This window comes from Rana temporaria, unplaced genomic scaffold, assembly GCF_905171775.1.
Source record: "Rana temporaria unplaced genomic scaffold, aRanTem1.1, whole genome shotgun sequence".
NCBI lineage: Eukaryota > Metazoa > Chordata > Amphibia > Anura > Ranidae > Rana > Rana temporaria.
In genome coordinates, this window is record NW_024404840.1 from 3,527 (window position 1) to 22,576 (window position 19,050).

Genomic DNA, 19,050 nt, shown 5'->3' on the forward strand with positions numbered 1-19,050 from the left:
CACAGACCATTCCACCGGGAGACCCAACACAGGTCAGGGGGAGGGGAGAGAGACGAGTGTCACCAACCATACACAGACCATTCCACCGGGAGACACAACACAGGTCAGGGGGGAGGGGAGAGAGACGAGTGTCACCAACCATACACAGACCATTCCACCGGGAGACCCAACACAGGTCAGGGGGGAGGGGAGAGAGACGAGTGTCACCAACCATACACAGACCATTCCACCGGGAGACCCAACACAGGTCAGGGGGGAGGGGAGAGAGACGAGTGTCACCAACCATACACAGACCATTCCACCGGGAGACCCAACACAGGTCAGGGGGGAGGGGAGAGACGAGTGTCACCAACCATACACAGACCATTCCACCGGGAGACCCAACACAGGTCAGGGGGGAGGGGAGAGAGACGAGTGTCACCAACCATACACAGACCATTCCACCGGGAGACACAACACAGGTCAGGGGGGAGGGGAGAGAGACGAGTGTCACCAACCATACACAGACCATTCCACCGGGAGACCCAACACAGGTCAGGGGGGAGGGGGAGAGAGACGAGTGTCACCAACCATACACAGACCATTCCACCGGGAGACCCAACACAGGTCAGGGGGGAGGGGAGAGAGACGAGTGTCACCAACCATACACAGACCATTCCACCGGGAGACCCAACACAGGTCAGGGGGGAGGGGAGAGAGACGAGTGTCACCAACCATACACAGACCATTCCACCGGGAGACCCAACACAGGTCAGGGGGGAGGGGAGAGAGACGAGTGTCACCAACCATACACAGACCATTCCACCGGGAGACCCAACACAGGTCAGGGGGGAGGGGAGAGAGACGAGTGTCACCAACCATACACAGACCATTCCACCGGGAGACCCAACACAGGTCAGGGGGGAGGGGAGAGAGACGAGTGTCACCAACCATACACAGACCATTCCACCGGGAGACCCAACACAGGTCAGGGGGGAGGGGAGAGAGACGAGTGTCACCAACCATACACAGACCATTCCACCGGGAGACCCAACACAGGTCAGGGGGGAGGGGAGAGAGACGAGTGTCACCAACCATACACAGACCATTCCACCGGGAGACCCAACACAGGTCAGGGGGGGGGGGAGAGAGAGACGAGTGTCACCAACCATACACAGACCATTCCACCGGGAGACCCAACACAGGTCAGGGGGGAGGGGAGAGAGACGAGTGTCACCAACCATACACAGACCATTCCACCGGGAGACCCAACACAGGTCAGGGGGGAGGGGAGAGAGACGAGTGTCACCAACCATACACAGACCATTCCACCGGGAGACCCAACACAGGTCAGGGGGGAGGGGAGAGAGACGAGTGTCACCAACCATACACAGACCATTCCACCGGGAGACACAACACAGGTCAGGGGGGAGGGGAGAGAGACGAGTGTCACCAACCATACACAGACCATTCCACCGGGAGACCCAACACAGGTCAGGGGGGAGGGGAGAGAGACGAGTGTCACCAACCATACACAGACCATTCCACCGGGAGACCCAACACAGGTCAGGGGGGAGGGGAGAGACGAGTGTCACCAACCATACACAGACCATTCCACCGGGAGACCCAACACAGGTCAGGGGGGAGGGGAGAGAGACGAGTGTCACCAACCATACACAGACCATTCCACCGGGAGACCCAACACAGGTCAGGGGGGGAGGGGAGAGAGACGAGTGTCACCAACCATACACAGACCATTCCACCGGGAGACCCAACACAGGTCAGGGGGGAGGGGAGAGAGACGAGTGTCACCAACCATACACAGACCATTCCACCGGGAGACCCAACACAGGTCAGGGGGGAGGGGAGAGAGACGAGTGTCACCAACCATACACAGACCATTCCACCGGGAGACCCAACACAGGTCAGGGAAAATTCAGTTACAGGTAAGGGGACACCTAGGAGTGTTGAGTGGTACCTGGCCAAGTCTTGTACGGACTCATCACTGAGGTTGTTGCAGGAGAGGATCAGGTGAGATAAGACACAACCATCCTGCCAGACAAAGACATGAGAAGGGTCATCAGAAATAACATTTGGATGGAGGACCGCCATGTCCCCAGAAAGAGGACCGCCCTGCATTCAGGTCCAGGGCCGCCCCGTGTCCGGATGTAGGGACGCCCCCGGGTCCGGATGTAGGGCCGCCTCCCCGTGTCCGGATGTAGGGCCGCCCCCCACCCCCCCCCGTGTCCGGATGCAGGGCCGCCCCCCCGTGTCCGGATGTAGGACCGCCCCCCGTGTCCGGATGCAGGGCCGCCCCCCCCCGTGTCCGGATGCAGGGCCGCCCCCCCGTGTCCGGATGCAGGGCCGCCCCCCCGTGTCCGGATGCAGGGCCGCCCCCCCGTGTCCGGATGCAGGGCCGGTATTGATGGGTATTCGATGTGGGTACAAACAGGAGAAAAATTAATCAGCCCCGTGAGAAGAGACGGCAGGGAGAAGATCACCATCCTGGGATTCCACACTTACCTGAGACAGATATCTGACCACAGACTCAACCATAAGGGCCTCCCCGGTGGTCACAGCCTGGAGATCCAGCCGGGAGATGATGTCATGAGGAAGAGTCTTCAGGATCAGCTCCACTCCAATGGAGCCCAGAGGATTATGGGAAAGGGAGATGTTCTTCATGTGGACACTGCCTACAGGAGACCAGAACTCTGATTACAGTACGCAAGGAGAGGAGACTAGAGGGAGCGGAGCTGAGGAGAGGAGACTAGGAGGGAGCGGAGCTGAGGAGAGGAGACTAGAGGGAGCGGAGCTGGGGAGAGGAGACTAGAGGGAGCGGAGGAGAGGAGACTAGAGGCAGCGGAGGAGAGGAGACTAGGAGGGAGCGGAGCTGAGGAGAGGAGACTAGAGGGAGCGGAGGAGACTAGGAGGGAGCGGAGGAGAGGAGACTAGGAGGGAGCGGAGCTGAGGAGAGGAGACTAGGAGGGAGAGGAGCCGAGGAGAGGAGAGGAGACTAGGAGGGAGCGGAGCTGAGGAGAGGAGAGGAGACTAGGAGGGAGCGGAGCTGAGGAGAGGAGAGGAGACTAGGAGGGAGCGGAGCTGAGGAGAGGAGACTAGGAGGGAGCGGAGCTGAGGAGAGGAGACTAGGAGGGAGCGGAGCTGAGGAGAGGAGACTAGGAGGGAGCGGAGCTGAGGAGAGGAGACTAGGAGGGAGCGGAGCTGAGGAGAGGAGACTAGGAGGGAGCGGAGCTGAGGAGAGGAGACTAGAGGGAGCGGAGCTGAGGAGAGGAGACTAGGAGGGAGCAGAGGAGAGGAGACTAGGAGGGAGCAGACCTGAGGAGAGGAGACTAGAGGGAGCAGAGCTGAGGAGAGGAGACTAGGAGGGAGAGGAGCTGAGGAGAGGAGACTAGGAGGGAGAGGAGCCGAGGAGAGGAGACTAGGAGGGAGCGGAGCTGAGGAGAGGAGACTAGGAGGGAGCGGAGCTGAGGAGAGGAGACTAGAGGGAGAGGACCTGAGGAGAGGAGACTAGAGGGAGCGGAGGAGAGGAGACTAGGAGGGAGCGGACTTGAGGAGAGGAGACTAGAGGGAGAGGAGACTAGAGGGAGCGGAGCTGGGGAGAGGAGACTAGAGGGGAGAGGAGCTGAGGAGAGGAGACTAGAGGGAGAGGACCTGAGGAGAGGAGACTAGAGGGAGAGGACCTGAGGAGATTATAGGGAGCGGACCTGAGGAGAGGAGGCTATAGAGATTGGATCTGAGGAGACTATAGGGACCGGAGCTGAGTAGAACAGACTATAGGGATTGGATCTAAGGAGACTATAGGGATTGGATCTGAGGAGACTATAGGGATTGGATCTGAGGAGACTATAGGGATTGGATCTGAGGAGACTATAGGGATTGGATCTGAGGAGACGAGACTATAAGGATTGGATCTATGGAGGACGAGACTATAGGGATTGGATTTGAGGAGACGAGACTATAGGGATTGGATCTGAGGAGACGAGACTATAGGGATTGGATCTGAGGAGGACGAGGCTATAGGGATTGGATCTGAGGAGACGAGACTATAGGAATTGGATCTGAGGAGACGAGGCTATAGGGATTGGATCTGAGGAGACGAGACTATAGGAATTGGATCTGAGGAGACGAGACTATAGGGATTGGATCTGAGGAGACGAGACTATAGGGATTGGATCTGAGAAGAACAGACTATAGGGATTGGATCTGAGGAGAGGAGACTATAGGGACTGGAGCCACCTACAGAACTCTCTCTGACTTTTTGCCATATATGGAGTACATTTCAGGAACTCACCTCTGAAGGCGTCTGCCAGCAGGAGGCGATATTGCTGCAGGAATTTGGCGGAGAGCTGGCACCCCCGGAGGTTGATAGTGGTCAGTACAGGGCAATGGTGGAGCAGAGAGGCCAGAGGTTGTGTCAGCCCATCCCCCAGAGGGTTCAAGCTGAGATCCAACTCCTCAAGTTTCTAAAGAGAAGACAAACCATGCACTGAGTATCAGACGAGGACAAAGGCCAATGTTTCCCACCAATCAGAATCTTACCTCAAAGTGCCCCCCATCTGCCGGCATCAACTTCCTGATCCCCTCCTGGGTCAGCCGGTTACAGGACAGGTTGAGATGAGTTAAGTGGGGGATGGTACAGAGCATGGCCGAGAGCTCCTCCATATCTGCGTCTCCCAGGACGTTCCCACTCAGGTGCAATTGGCGTAAGGATGACTGCAACTTCAACGCACGCAGCAGGGGGCACAATTCCACCGACTTCAGGGCCAAGCGGCAGAGAGACAAGCAGGTGCTGACCTCCTGCTGCTCCAGAGCCTTCAGTACCAGATCGTTCTCCTCTGCAAGAGAGCACATTGAGGGAGATCAGAATGGACCCCAGAACATCCTGGTGGATCATAATGGACCCCAGAACATCCTGGTGGAGCATAATGGACCCCAGAACATCCTGGTGGAGCATAACGGAACCCAGAACATCCTGGTGGAGCATAATGGACCCCAGAACATCCTGGTGGAGTATAATGGACCCCAGAACATAATGGTCCCGAGAACATCCTGGTGGATCATAATGGACCCCAGAACATCCTGGTGGATCATAATGGACCCCAGAACATCCTGGTGGATCATAATGGACCCCAGAACATCCTGGTGGATCATAATGGACCCCAGAACATCCTGGTGGATCATAATGGACCCCAGAACATCCTGGTGGATCATAATGGACCCCAGAACATCCTGGTGGATCATAATGGTCCCGAGAACATCCTGGTGGATCATAACGGACCCCAGAACATCCTGGTGGATCATAATGGACCCCAGAACATCCTGGTGGATCATAATGGTCCCGAGAACATCCTGGTGGATCATAACGGACCCCAGAACATCCTGGTGGATCATAACGGACCCCAGAACATCCTGGTGGATCATAACGGACCCCAGAACATCCTGGTGGAGCAGAACGGACCCCAGAACATCCTGGTGGAGCATAATGGACCCCAGAACATCCTGGTGGAGCATAATGGACCCCAGAACATCCTGGTGGATCAGAACGGACCCCAGAACATCCTGGTGGATCAGAATGGACCCCAGAACATCCTGGTGGAGCATAATGGACCCCAGAACATCCTGGTGGATCATAACAGAACATCCTGGTGGATCATAACAGAACATCCTGGTGGATCATAACGGAACCCAGAACATCCTGGTGGAGCAGAACGGAACCCAGAACATCCTGGTGGATCAGAATGGACCCGAGAACATCCTGGTGGATCAGAATGGACCCGAGGACATCCTGGTGGATCATAACGGAACCCAGAACATCCTGGTGGATCATAACGGAACCCAGAACATCCTGGTGGAGCAGAACGGTCCCCAGAACATCCTGGTGGAGCAGAACGGTCCCCAGAACATCCTGGTGGATCATAATGGTCCCCAGAACATCCTGGTGGAGCAGAATGGACCCCAGAACATCCTGGTGGATCATAATGGTCCCCAGAACATCCTGGTGGAGCAGAACGGTCCCCAGAACATCCTGGTGGAGCAGAACGGTCCCCAGAACATCCTGGTGGAGCAGAACGGACCCCAGAACATCCTGGTGGAGCAGAACGGACCCCAGAACATCCTGGTGGATCATAATGGACCCCAGAACATCCTGGTGGAGCAGAACGGACCCCAGAACATCCTGGTGGAGCAGAACGGTCCCCAGAACATCCTGGTGGAGCAGAACGGTCCCCAGAACATCCCGGTGGAGCAGAACGGACCCCAGAACATCCTGGTGGAGCAGAACGGTCCCCAGAACATCCTGGAGGAGCAGAACGGACCCCAGAACATGCTGGTGGAGCAGAACGGTCCCAAGAACATCCTAGAGGATCCGTCTATGAAGATGAACACTTACTGACACCAAGACTCTGACATGACTTCTTGTAGCGATCGGTCAGTGGTGGTAGATCCCAGGAATGGACCTCGGCCAGAACCTGAAATACAAACCTGAAATGAGGACTTCTCCAATCTATTGTCCACCTGCCAGACAGGAAGGTGAAGTGACTTACCTCCTCGTTGCTCTGCAAGACATAGAGAATGAGGTCCTGAGGGTCCAGCAAGGCTCCTTCTTTCTTCAGGGTGAGTCGGGGCCGCAGGCCGCTGCTTTGGTAATACCGCTGAGAAGCCTGTTCAGCCAACCAGGAGATCTCCCGAGTCTCACAGTCACTGGAGGAAGAAGACAACGCGTTATCGTCCACACCAATCAGAATGCTGTGCAGACATACACCCCGCCCATGTGTGATGACAACAGGAATTCTGCCCTGTTAATTCCATATCTTGGAGTGCAGTACAAGACTAGATATTCATAGACCTTGGGTTATATGCCTCTGCCCTCAGGTGATTGGACACCAAGCTTTGCCCACCGATGTGTACCCTCCTAAAACCCCGCCCACTCCATGCAATCAGTAAGGAGATCCGAGTGGAGGGACCTGTGCCCTGTACTGTATTCCCTCCATCTTCATTGTACAGGACACAGGAAGGGGATTCATAGACCATGGGGTGTCAGGAGAAGACTGGAGGGGAGAGACCTGTGCCCTGTACTGTATTCCCTCCATCTTCATTGTACAGGACACAGGAAGGGGATTCATAGACCATGGGGCGTCAGGAGAAGACTGGAGGGGAGAGACCCATGTCTTGTACTGTACTCCCATCATCATGCTCTAACCCTCCAGAATCGCAGAGACAACCAAATGGACTAAAGTGCCAGAAAGATGAGGAGAAGACAAGGATCCTCAGACACCCAAGTCTCTGGTACCACCAATTCCTCCTGTAGGCGTCAGTATGACCCGACAGAGGTTTACGGATTGTCCTGCTCAGTATAGGGAGACGAGAGAGCAGACAGTGCCGCCCCCTTTCCCACAATGTAACTCATGTACACTTACCTGTGAGGGATGGGGATGAGGAAGACGTTATCCTGAACTATGACCCGCACTCTCATTGGTGGAGGCAGAGAAGGGGTCACTGTTGGCATCTGTAAGAAATAAAGAGGGAAATTAGTTCACAAGAGACATACTGAACACCCCGCAATATGATGTCACCCCAAACCGCCATCACATCGGGGTCACCCAAAACCGCCATCACATCGGGGTCACCCAAAACCGCCATCACATCGGGGTCACCCAAAACCGCCATCACATCGGGGTCACCCCAAACCACCATCACATCGGGGTCACCCCAAACCACCATCACATCGGGGTCACCCAAAACTGCCATCACATCGGGGTCACCCAAAACCGCCATCACATCGGGGTCACCCCAAACCACCATCACATCGGGGTCACCCAAAACTGCCATCACATCGGGGTCACCCCAAACCACCATCACATCGGGGTCACCCCAAACCACCATCACATCGGGGTCACCCCAAACCACCATCACATCGGGGTCACCCCAAAGCCCCGACTGAGCTTCAGGAGGTCACAATGGAGATGGAGTTCACGGTGTTCCCAGATAGGAAGGAGAACGCGGCCCCACCTCTTTATGAAAGGAGGGGCCAGGCAAAAATAGTCTCCTCCCCATCGTAGTGCAAGGAGGTGCCAATGTATGGAAGTCTCCTCCCCCATAGTAAAAATACAATGTAAGGAGGAGCCTGTATGAGGAAGGCTCCCCCTACATTGTAAGGAGGAGTCTGTATAAAATAGGCCCCTCCCCTCACTGTATTACTACAATGTAAGGAGGGGCTTGTATGAGGCAGGCTCCACCCCCTCCTAGGAACGCACCTGAGGGACAGCGGAGAGAAGGAACTGTCCGCTGTTCACCGGAGTGCTGAGGGCTCGGCCAGTGTTGATCACTCGAGGAACGGAGACGTCGTTCTTCGGACAGCTCTTGGTACGCCCCACAATGGCTCTGTCTACAATCTGGGTTAGTTTGGTCTGCCTTGAGCGTTTGCGGGACAATGACACGGTACGAGAAGTTGGCTTGTCCCTCCATCGTTCCTCAGGCCCCTCCTCCTCTGCACAATCACTGGATTCCTCCACCTCCTCCATCGCCATGGGGGAGGGAGACCTGCGCATTCTTTTTCTGGAGCGACATTCACTTCTCAGGTCATCTTCCAGCCAATCATCCCCCAGGTATTCCTCTGATGGCACCAGAGCCGCTTTGGTAGAACTTTCGTCAGCCAGGAGATCCGGCTGAGCCATGGATTGGCTGAGTAGTCGGGATTTGGCACTCCCCAGGCTCTGCATGGCTTTCTGGTATGCCGCTTTGCCCCCCTCAGAAATCTGGTGATGGGGGGAGGGGATGGGGGAGTCAGGTGCCTCATTCGGAGTCACGTCTAAGTTGGATGTAGACTTCTGGAGAGCAAATCGAGCTTTCTTCTTGACTGGCTTCAGGGGGGTGAGAAGGTTCTCCTCCTCATCTAGGGGCTCCTCTCTGCTTATCTGGGTGCTGGTCCAGCAGGGGGACATCTCCTCCTCGCCTTCCAGATCCCTGGAAGAGGATGTCCGTGTGTCACCCCCAGTCCGTCTGTCATTGCCCATCCACTCTGTATGGGTACTGCCCCTGGAAGAGGATGTCCGTCTGTCAGCGGCAGTCCGCTCTGCTTGGGTACCGCCCCTGGAGGGCGCCATAGGCTGAGATCCTTCGGCATCAAAGAGCTCACTGTCCTGGAGGTCTCCTTTAGGTTGGGGGGTCTGAGCCACTGGAAGGCAGAAAATGGAAAAGTTCAGTATAGTGCGAGCCGCCAGCTGAGCAATAAACCAAATAACCCCCCCCCCCCCCACCCGAATAACCCACCCCATAACACTCATTCCCAAATATCACCCCCCAACACCGAATATGCACCGAATATAGCCCTGATCTCTAATACACCCCCCACCCAATCTATATCCCAAATCACCCCCCCCTCCCCCAGACACCCAATCTATATCCCAAATCACCCCCCCCCTCCCCCAGACACCCAATCTATATACCGGATCTCCAATACCTTTTCCCGCCAGAGCTGCACGCAGAAGCTTCTCGGTCTCTCTGCAGTCCTCGCGGGTCTCCTGGTCCAAGTGTTTGCCGTATATCTGAATCCATTCCTGCAGACTGCCAATCGGGGTCACACCCTGAGAGAAGAAACATGGAGACATGACAGACGGACATACAGAGTCCACGGATATCACAATCTTACATGGACCCTAAATCTGCACTACAAGAAAACCCGATCAACAGAAAAAAATAATTCCTTCCAATGCCTGAAGTCCTGTTCCAGGAGGGAAGTGTGGACCAGCTACAACAGGAAGTGTGGACCAGCTACAACAGGAAGTGTGGACCAGCTACAACAGGAAGTGTGGACCAGCTACAACAGGAAGTGTGGCCCAGCTACAACAGGAAGCGTGGACCAGCAACAACAGGAAGCGTGGACCAGCAACAACAGGAAGCGTGGACCAGCAACAACAGGAAGCGTGGACCAGCAACAACAGGAAGCGTGGACCAGCTACAACAGGAAGTGTGGACCAGCTACAACAGGAAGTGTGGACCAGCTACAACAGGAAGTGTGGACCAGCTACAACAGGAAGTGTGGACCAGCTACAACAGGAAGTGTGGACCAGCTACAACAGGAAGTGTGGACCAGCTACAACAGGAAGTGTGGACCAGCTACAACAGGAAGTGTGGACCAGCTACAACAGGAAGTGTGGACCAGCTACAACAGGAGCGGAGTGATTTCAGGTGTGCTGTTATTGCATACATACTACTGGCACTATTCACTGGCTAGGAAAGGTTATTTGTGTGCGACACTCTGTATGCATTTTATGGTTTCCAACAACTGTATTTAGTTTGTATTTGGTTTGTATTTGTAACATTCTTGCTTCGTAAAAGCAGAATAATATACTATACAGGGGTTTTTGTATCCTTGCTTTACCGCAAAGTAGCCAAAAAGATACAAGCAACACAGGTCGTTACCTTGGCATTGCTCTGGGTGAAGGACACTGTACAGGGTGCGGTCCTTACTGGCGAAGGACACTGTACAGGGTGCGGTCCTTACTGGCGAAGGACAACGTACAGGGTGCGGTCATTACCGGTGAAGGACAACGTACAGGGTGCGGTCGTTACCGGTGAAGGACAACGTACAGGGTGCGGTCGTTACCGGTGAAGGACACTGTACAGGGTGCGGTCATTACCGGTGAAGGACACTGTACAGGGTGCGGTCATTACCGGTGAAGGACAACGTACAGGGTGCGGTCCTTACCTTGGAACTCCTCTGGGTGACGGACGCTCCTCTATTGATCAGCAGCTGAGCCACCTGGAAATTGCCACAGGCCAGGGCATCATGGAGTGGTGTGATCCCCTCACACAGCGGACCGCCCGGATCATTGATGTTGGCGCCTCGATCTATCAGCATCTGCACAACCTCTGCATAGAAGACAAGGGTCTGTGAGTGGGGGGGGGGGGGGGGAGGGGAGGGGAGAGGAGAGGACAGAGGTCACATGACATATCTCACCCAGATGGCCATGGTTGCAGGCTTCGTGAAGAGGTGTCCATCCACAGTAATCCCGTGGGTTGAGAGGATGACCCTGCAATGAGCATTTCAATAAATCACTGTGCCATTATCAGTCCCGCCTCATGTCTACCCACACCACCAACCAGTCATTATATGACAGATACTTCTAGAACATTGGATGAGAGGTCATCGGACATGGAAGTACCGGGAGATACTTCTAGAACATTGGATGAAAGGTCATCGGACATGGAAGTACCGGGAGATACTTCTAGAACATTGGATGAGAGGTCATCGGGCATGGAAGTACCGGGAGATACTTCTAGAACATTGGATGAGAGGTCATCAGACATGGAAGTACCGGGAGATACTTCTAGAACATTGCATGAGTGGTCATCAGACATGGAAGTACCGGGAGATACTTCTAGAACATTGCATGAGTGGTCATCAGACATGGAAGTACCGGGAGATACTTCTAGAGCTGTGTGGGAGTGATGTAGACAGACCTCGGGGTGATCTTGCAGTGGGTGGGGGTTGAGATAAAAGAAGTCTCTCACCTTCTCCAGCAGACACTTGGCCAGCTTGGCGTTCCCCTCGATACAGGCTCGGTGTAGGACGGTCTCCCCCTTCTCGTTGCGGCGGTTCCACTGAGGGATAAAACAGAACGGTCACTCAGGAACCCCATTATCCTTCTGTATAGCCCAATTTTCCAATCACTTTCCCATTGTCCCATCACCTGAAGGTGGCAGTATAACTCTCTAGTAAGATATGAAGGGGCTCGGTGTCCACTGATGTAGGATGAAGGTGGGTCACCCCAGATTATTCTGTTCCAGAATTCCTCTGGGTGATTTATCCGAAGCAGTTTTGTGGCCTTTATGAATTCTGCCAGAGGTGACACCCAATGAGAACAACTCTACAACCTCTTCTTGCCCTTGTGGGACATAAAGACAGAGACCCCTCCTGTCCTCCTGGTCATGACCACCTACCTTGTCCCGGGTCCTTCTATGCAGTCTATCTGGGAAAAGAAAAGCTGACCCGATGACTAGGGCAAAGCTCTTCTCTATGGAGGTCACTTCAACATAAGAGTCACTGGGGGACCCAGAGAGCGATCAGATCCCCACTTCCAGGGACCCCCCAGTGATGTAGCCGATCTTACAGGCAGGGTAGTGGACAGCTGGGTCAGCACCCCATTGTTAAAGTCTCACTATACCAGTTCCCCGATGCAGAGCTGGAATGAGATCAGCCTGGAGCTCACCTGAACGGCTCTCCTCTTCCCGGGAACAGACTTCTCATATCCCTCCAGATCCTCGTCATCATCTGCAATACACAGAGTTACTTCATTCCCCCGCACAACTAATCTCTTCTTCATCCCACCCGCCATATGTACTCCAATCCCAGCAATACACGGAGCCGGGAACTCCAGAAGACCCAACTACACCTCCAAAATATGGACCAAATACCTTGTGAACGCCCCCCCAATATGGCGGATCATATCTCATCCAAGGTCCTGACTACACCCCCAAAATATGGACCAAATACCTTGTGAATGCCCCCCAATATGGCGGATCATATCTCATCCAAGGTCCTGACTACACCCCCAAAATATGGACCAAATACCTTGTGAACGCCCCCCAATATGGCGGATCATATCTCATCCAAAGTCCTGACTACACCCCCAAAATGTGGACCAAATACCTTGTGAACGCCCCCCCCAATATAGTATATCATATCTCATCCAAGGTCCTGACTACACCCCCAAAATGTGGACCAAATACCTTGTGAATGCCCCCCCCCCCCCCAATATGACGGATCATATCTCATCCAAAGTCCTGACTACACCCCCAAAATGTGGACCAAATACCTTGTGAATGCCCCCCCCCCCCAATATGACGGATCATATCTCATCCAAAGTCCTGACTACACCCCCAAAATGTGGACCAAATACCTTGTGAACGCCCCCCCAATATGGCGGATCATATCTCATCCAAAGTCCTGACTACACCCCCAAAATGTGGACCAAATACCTTGTGAACGCCCCCCAATATGGCGGATCATATCTCATCCAAGGTCCTGACTACACCTCCAAAATATGGACCAAATACCTTGTGAACGCCCCCCAATATAGTATATCATATCTCATCCAAGGTCCTGACTACACCTCCAAAATGTGGACCAAATACCTTGTGAACGCCCCCCAATATAGTATATCATATCTCATCCAAAGTCCTGACTACACCCCCAAAATGTGGACCAAATACCTTGTGAATGCCCCCCCCCCCATATGACAGATCATATCTCATCCAAGGTCCTGACTACACCCCCAAAATGTGGACCAAATACCTTGTAATGCCCCCCCCCCCCAATATGGCGGATCATATCTCATCCAATGTCCTGACTACACCCCCAAAATGTGGACCAAATACCTTGTGAACGCCCCCCAATATGGCGGATCATAGCTCATCCAAGGTCCTGACTACACCCCCAAAATGTGGACCAAATACCTTGTGAACGCCCCCCAATATGGCGGATCACATCTCATCCAAGGTCCTGACTACACACCCAAAATGTGGACCAAATACCTTGTGAACGCCCCCCAATATACTAGATCATATCTCATCCACTGTCCTGACTACACCCCCAAAATGTGGACCAAATACCTTGTGAATGCCCCCCCCTCCCCAATATGACGGATCATATCTCATCCAAAGTCCTGACTACACCCCCAAAATGTGGACCAAATACCTTGTGAATGCCCCCCCCCCCCCCAATATGGTGGATCATATCTCATCCAAAGTCCTGACTACACCCCCAAAATGTGGACCAAATACCTTGTGAACGTCCCCCAATATGGCGGATCATATCTCATCCAAAGTCCTGACCACACCCCCAAAATGTGGACCAAATACCTTGTGAACGTCCCCCAATATGGCGGATCATATCTCATCCAAAGTCCTGACTACACCCCCAAAATATGGACCAAATACCTTGTGAACGCCCCCCAAAATGTCGGATCTTATCTCATCCAAGGTCCTGACTACACCCCAAAAATGTGGACCAAATACCTTGTGAACGCCCCCCAATATAGTAGATCATATCTCATCCAAGGTCCTGACTACACCCCCAAAATGTGGACCAAATACCTTGTGAACGCCCCCCAATATAGTAGATCATATCTCATCCAAGGTCCTGACTACACCCCCAAAATGTGGACCAAATACCTTGTGAATGCCCCCCAATATAGTATATCATATCTCATCCAAAGTCCTGACTACACCCCCAAAATGTGGACCAAATACCTTGTGAACACCCCCCAATATGTCGGATCATATCTCATCCAAGGTCCTGACTACACCCCCAAAATGTGGACCAAATACCTTGTGAACGCCCCCCAATATGTCGGATCATATCTCATCCAAGGTCCTGACTACACCCCCAAAATGTGGACCAAATACCTTGTGAACGCCCCCCAATATGGCGGATCATATCTCATCCAAGGTCCTGACTACACCCCCAAATTTCCCCTCTCTGCATTATATAGAACTGGCTGAAGACCTCCTTGAGGAAGAACACCCCCCAAACATCACATAGAAAAGTCTCCACTCTTCAGTCAGCAAGACCCACAGAAGAGACAAACATGGCGGCCGGTACACTTAGCGGCCATGTTGGGACTCACCACTCTGGGACAGTTCGATGTCGCTCTCCTGCAGGGGCTCACTGCTCTCCACCTCCTCCTCCTCGCTCTCACTGTCTGACCCGCCACACAACTCTGCCAGCTGGGCCTCCGTATCTGCCGCCTCCGGGGACGCCCACTTCTGCTGCGTCACAAGGAGCTGGCGGAGGACTTTTCTCTGAGGAAGGACAAGAGGAACCAAGGATAAGGGACGAGGAAGGACAAGAGGAACCAAGGATAAGGGACAGGACTGACATGGAAGGGAGCATCAGACGCGAATCCGTGAGGAAGGACAAGAGGAACCAAGGATAAGGGACAGGACTGACATGGAAGGGAGCATCAGACGCGAATCCGTGAGGAAGGACAAGAGGAACCAAGGATAAGGGACGAGGAAGGACAAGAGGAACCAAGGATAAGGGACAGGACTGACATGGAAGGGAGCATCAGACGTGAATCCGATTCTCACCTGGAGCTGCGAGTCCTTCGCTTCTCGGGAACATTTCAGGGCACTGGACAGACACCTCTGCGCCTCCTCCAACCCCTGGCCATCCTCCTCCATGGACATCGCCATATTCAGCCATGTTTTACATTCCTGCAGCAAAAGAAGGGAGACTGTAAGAAAAAAAGTCATTTCTCCAAGAAATAATTATCCCCTCCAAAATGTCATTATCCCGACCTTCCCCATCCTGCCCGGCTATTAACACTACTCTCCATCCAATCTGCCCACCATTGTTCTCAGCACTTACACCTTCCAGTGTGAATAAGCCACACCTCCTCCTCTCATCTTCCAGAGTCATTGGATTCCATCCCCCCTCTGAGGAGTCACCCATCTCCATTCCTCCCCTGAGCAAGTCACCCATCTCCATTCCTCCTCTCTCTCATTCCTCCCCTGAGCAAGTCACCCATCACCATTCCTCCCCTGAGCAAGTCACCCATCTCCATTCCTCCCCTGAGCAAGTCACCCATCTCCATTCCTCCCCTGAGCAAGTCACCCATCTCCATTCCTCCTCTCTCTCATTCCTCCCCTGAGCAAGTCACCCATCACCATTCCTCCCCTGAGCAAGTCACCCATCTCCATTCCTCCCCTGAGCAAGTCACCCATCTCCATTCCTCCCCTGAGCAAGTCACCCATCTCCATTCCTCCCCTGAGCAAGTCACCCATCTCCATTCCTCCCCTGAGCAAGTCACCCATCTCCATTCCTCCCCTGAGCAAGTCACCCATCTCCATTCCTCCCCTGAGCAAGTCACCCATCTCCATTCCTCCCCTGAGCAAGTCACCCATCTCCATTCCTCCCCTGAGCAAGTCACCCATCTCCATTCCTCCCCTGAGCAAGTCACCCATCTCCATTCCTCCCCCTGAGCAAGTCACCCATCTCCATTCCTCCCCTGAGCAAGTCACCCATCTCCATTCCTCCCCTGAGCAAGTCACCCATCTCCATTCCTCCCCTGAGCAAGTCACCCATCTCCATTCCTCCCCTGAGCAAGTCACCCATCTCCATTCCTCCCCTGAGCAAGTCACCCATCTCCATTCCTCCCTGAGCAAGTCACCCATCTCCATTCCTCCCCTGAGCAAGTCACCCATCTCCATTCCTCCCCTGAGCAAGTCACCCATCTCCATTCCTCCCCTGAGCAAGTCACCCATCTCCATTCCTCCCCTGAGCAAGTCACCCATCTCCATTCCTCCCCTGAGCAAGTCACCCATCTCCATTCCTCCCCTGAGCAAGTCACCCATCTCCATTCCTCCCCTGAGCAAGTCACCCATCTCCATTCCTCCCCTGAGCAAGTCACCCATCTCCATTCCTCCCCTGAGCAAGTCACCCATCTCCATTCCTCCCCTGAGCAAGTCACCCATCTCCATTCCTCTTCCCTCTCATTCCCCCCCTGAGGAAGTCACCCATCTCCATTCCTCCCCTGAGCAAGTCACCCATCTCCATTCCTCCTTTCTCTCTTCCCATGCCTTCTACTTTACTGCAGTTTTCCACTTACAGATCCCTGCTGCAAGTAGTGACTGGCCTCCAGAACCCACCCCCCTCCCTCCCCAACAACCACCCCTGGTTGACCTCTCCCTTACCTCCACAGGATTGCCCTTCCGCAACTCCAGCTCCGCCTGATAGTGCAGCAAAGCATGCTTGTGGTCTCTCAGGTCAGTGTAGGTGGCAGCCAGGGACACGTGAATGACCGCCATCTCCCTGTCCGGGCGTCCCAGGGACTGAGCACAGCTGAGCTGTAAAGAAGAACACAGAGTGAGACGTGTATGAGGTACTCCATACCCACCCCATGCCGAGGATAGGCTGGAAACTCTGCCCCCTACAGGTCACCTGACCCCATTAGAAGTCACCCCCGCACCTCCAACAATGAGCCCATTACAGGTCACCCCCCCCCCCATCTCATTTAACCCCCTGCACCTCTTACCCTGAGCCTTTTATACAGGTCACCCCCCCCATTTAACCCCCTGCACCTCTTACCCTGAGCCTTTTATACAGGTCGCCCCCCCCCCACCAGTCCTCACCTGCAGCTTGTAATACTCCACGGCTTTGCTGTAACAAGACACTTTACAGTACAGATCTCCAAGCTGCTCATACAGCGGTAGCGCCCCCCTCTGGTCTTCCTCCACAAGCTCTGATAATGCCTCTTCTAGATGGCAGCCCTTTATAGCTGGAAGGAAGCAGAAGGTTCAGATACATATATTGTGTATGTGAGGCGGGAGGACACCGGCGGTCTGACGTACAACGTCCTGAGAGAGAGGCCTATGGAAAACATGGTGGGTCAATGTGACTGTGGGGGATGGGTGCGAGTCTTACAGGATGGTCAGTGTCCATCTCCACCAATCAGAATATAGAGGGGTGAGAAGGTGACATCACCCTGATGGGCGGCCAAGTTGGGTCAGTATGATTTGGGGGGGGGGGGGGGGTTGTAGCCAGAGGACGGTCAATCAGAATATAGAAGGGTGAGAAGGGGACATCACCCTGATGGGCGGCCATGTTGGGTCAGTAATACTACGGTCACCAATCAGAATATAGAGGGGTGAGGAGGGTACATCACCGTGATGGGCGGCCATGTTGGGTCAGTATGATTGGGGGGGGGGGTGTTGTAGTCAGAGGACGGTCATCAATCAGAATATAGAGGGGTGAGAAGGTGACATCACCCTGATGGGCGGCCATGTTGGGTCAGTAATACTACAGTCACCAATCAGAATATAGAGGGGTGAGAAGGGGACATCACCCCGATGGGCGGCCATGTTGGGTCAGTATGATGGGGGGGGGGGTTGTAGTCAGAGGACGGTCATCAATCAGAATATAAAGGGGTGAGAAGGTGACATCACCCTGATGGGCGGCCATGTTGGGTCAGTATGATGGGGGGGGTTGTTGTAGTCAGAGGACAGTCATCAATCAGAATATAGAGGGGTGAGAAGGGGACATCACCCCGATGGGCGGCCATGTTGGGTCAGTATGATGGGGGGGGTTGTTGTAGTCAGAGGACAGTCATCAATCAGAATATAGAGGGGTGAGAAGGGGACATCACCCTGATGGGCGGCCATGTTGGGTCAGTATGATGGGGGGGGGGTTGTAGTCAGAGGACGGTCATCAATCAGAATATAAAGGGGTGAGAAGGTGACATCACCCTGATGGGCGGCCATGTTGGGTCAGTATGATGGGGGGGGGGGAGGAGCTTGTAGTCAGAGGACGGTAATACTACGGTCACCAATCAGACCCCCGATGACAGGAACGCATTGTCCGCCGATCTCACCGTATTTCAGGTTGCGGCGTACGACGTCTCGATCCGACTGCTGCAGACTTCCCAGACGAAAAGCCTTCTTCAGTGAGCGCTTCCCCGCCGAGAGATCCCCCAGAGAGAGCAGAGTCTGAGAGAGAAGAGAAGATATGAAGAGAACCGTCTCCCCCAATCAGTATTGAGGGGCCAATGGGGGCCCCCCATGTATGATATACAGTACAGACGAGTCCCTCCCCCTCACCTGGCCAATGGGGGCCCCCCCATGTATGATATACAGTACAGACGAGTCCCTCCCCCTCACCTGGCCAATGGGGGCCCCCCCATGTATGATATACAGTACAGACGAGTCCCTCCCCCTCACCTGGCCAATGGGGGCCCCCCCATGTATGATATACAGTACAGACGAGTCCCTCCCCCTCACCTGGCCAATGGGGGCCCCCCCATGTATGATATACAGTACAGACGAGTCCCTCCCCCTCACCTGGCCAATGGGGGCCCCCCCATGTATGATATACAGTACAGACGAGTCCCTCCCCCTCACCTGGCCAATGCTGCCATAACATTCGCTCTCCATCTGCTTGTCCCGCATGCGCCGGGCGCACTCCCGGGCCGCCTCCCAGCAGCGGATGGCCTTGGAATGTTCGGCGTTGCGGAGGTGGATCCCCGCCAGGTTAACGTTCGCTCGGTACAGATCTTC

General features: G+C 54.3%; 1 protein-coding gene across 1 annotated transcript; it reads right to left on the bottom strand.

Moving 5' to 3' along the window:
- Positions 1–1,957: 1,957 nt before the first annotated feature.
- On the bottom strand, positions 1,958–19,044 carry TONSL (tonsoku like, DNA repair protein; the record flags this gene model as incomplete). The annotated part of the gene is made up of 19 exons (XM_040335082.1): positions 1,958–2,031; positions 2,503–2,672; positions 4,289–4,460; positions 4,537–4,832; positions 6,386–6,464; positions 6,540–6,696; positions 7,413–7,501; positions 8,250–9,169; positions 9,455–9,578; positions 10,703–10,866; positions 10,955–11,027; positions 11,509–11,598; positions 12,207–12,268; positions 14,625–14,799; positions 15,088–15,213; positions 16,693–16,845; positions 17,131–17,276; positions 18,369–18,483; positions 18,895–19,044. Coding segments are annotated over 19 exons (3,335 nt in total), but the record flags the coding sequence as incomplete, so codon positions are not given.
- Between the last annotated feature and the right edge of the window lie 6 nt (positions 19,045–19,050).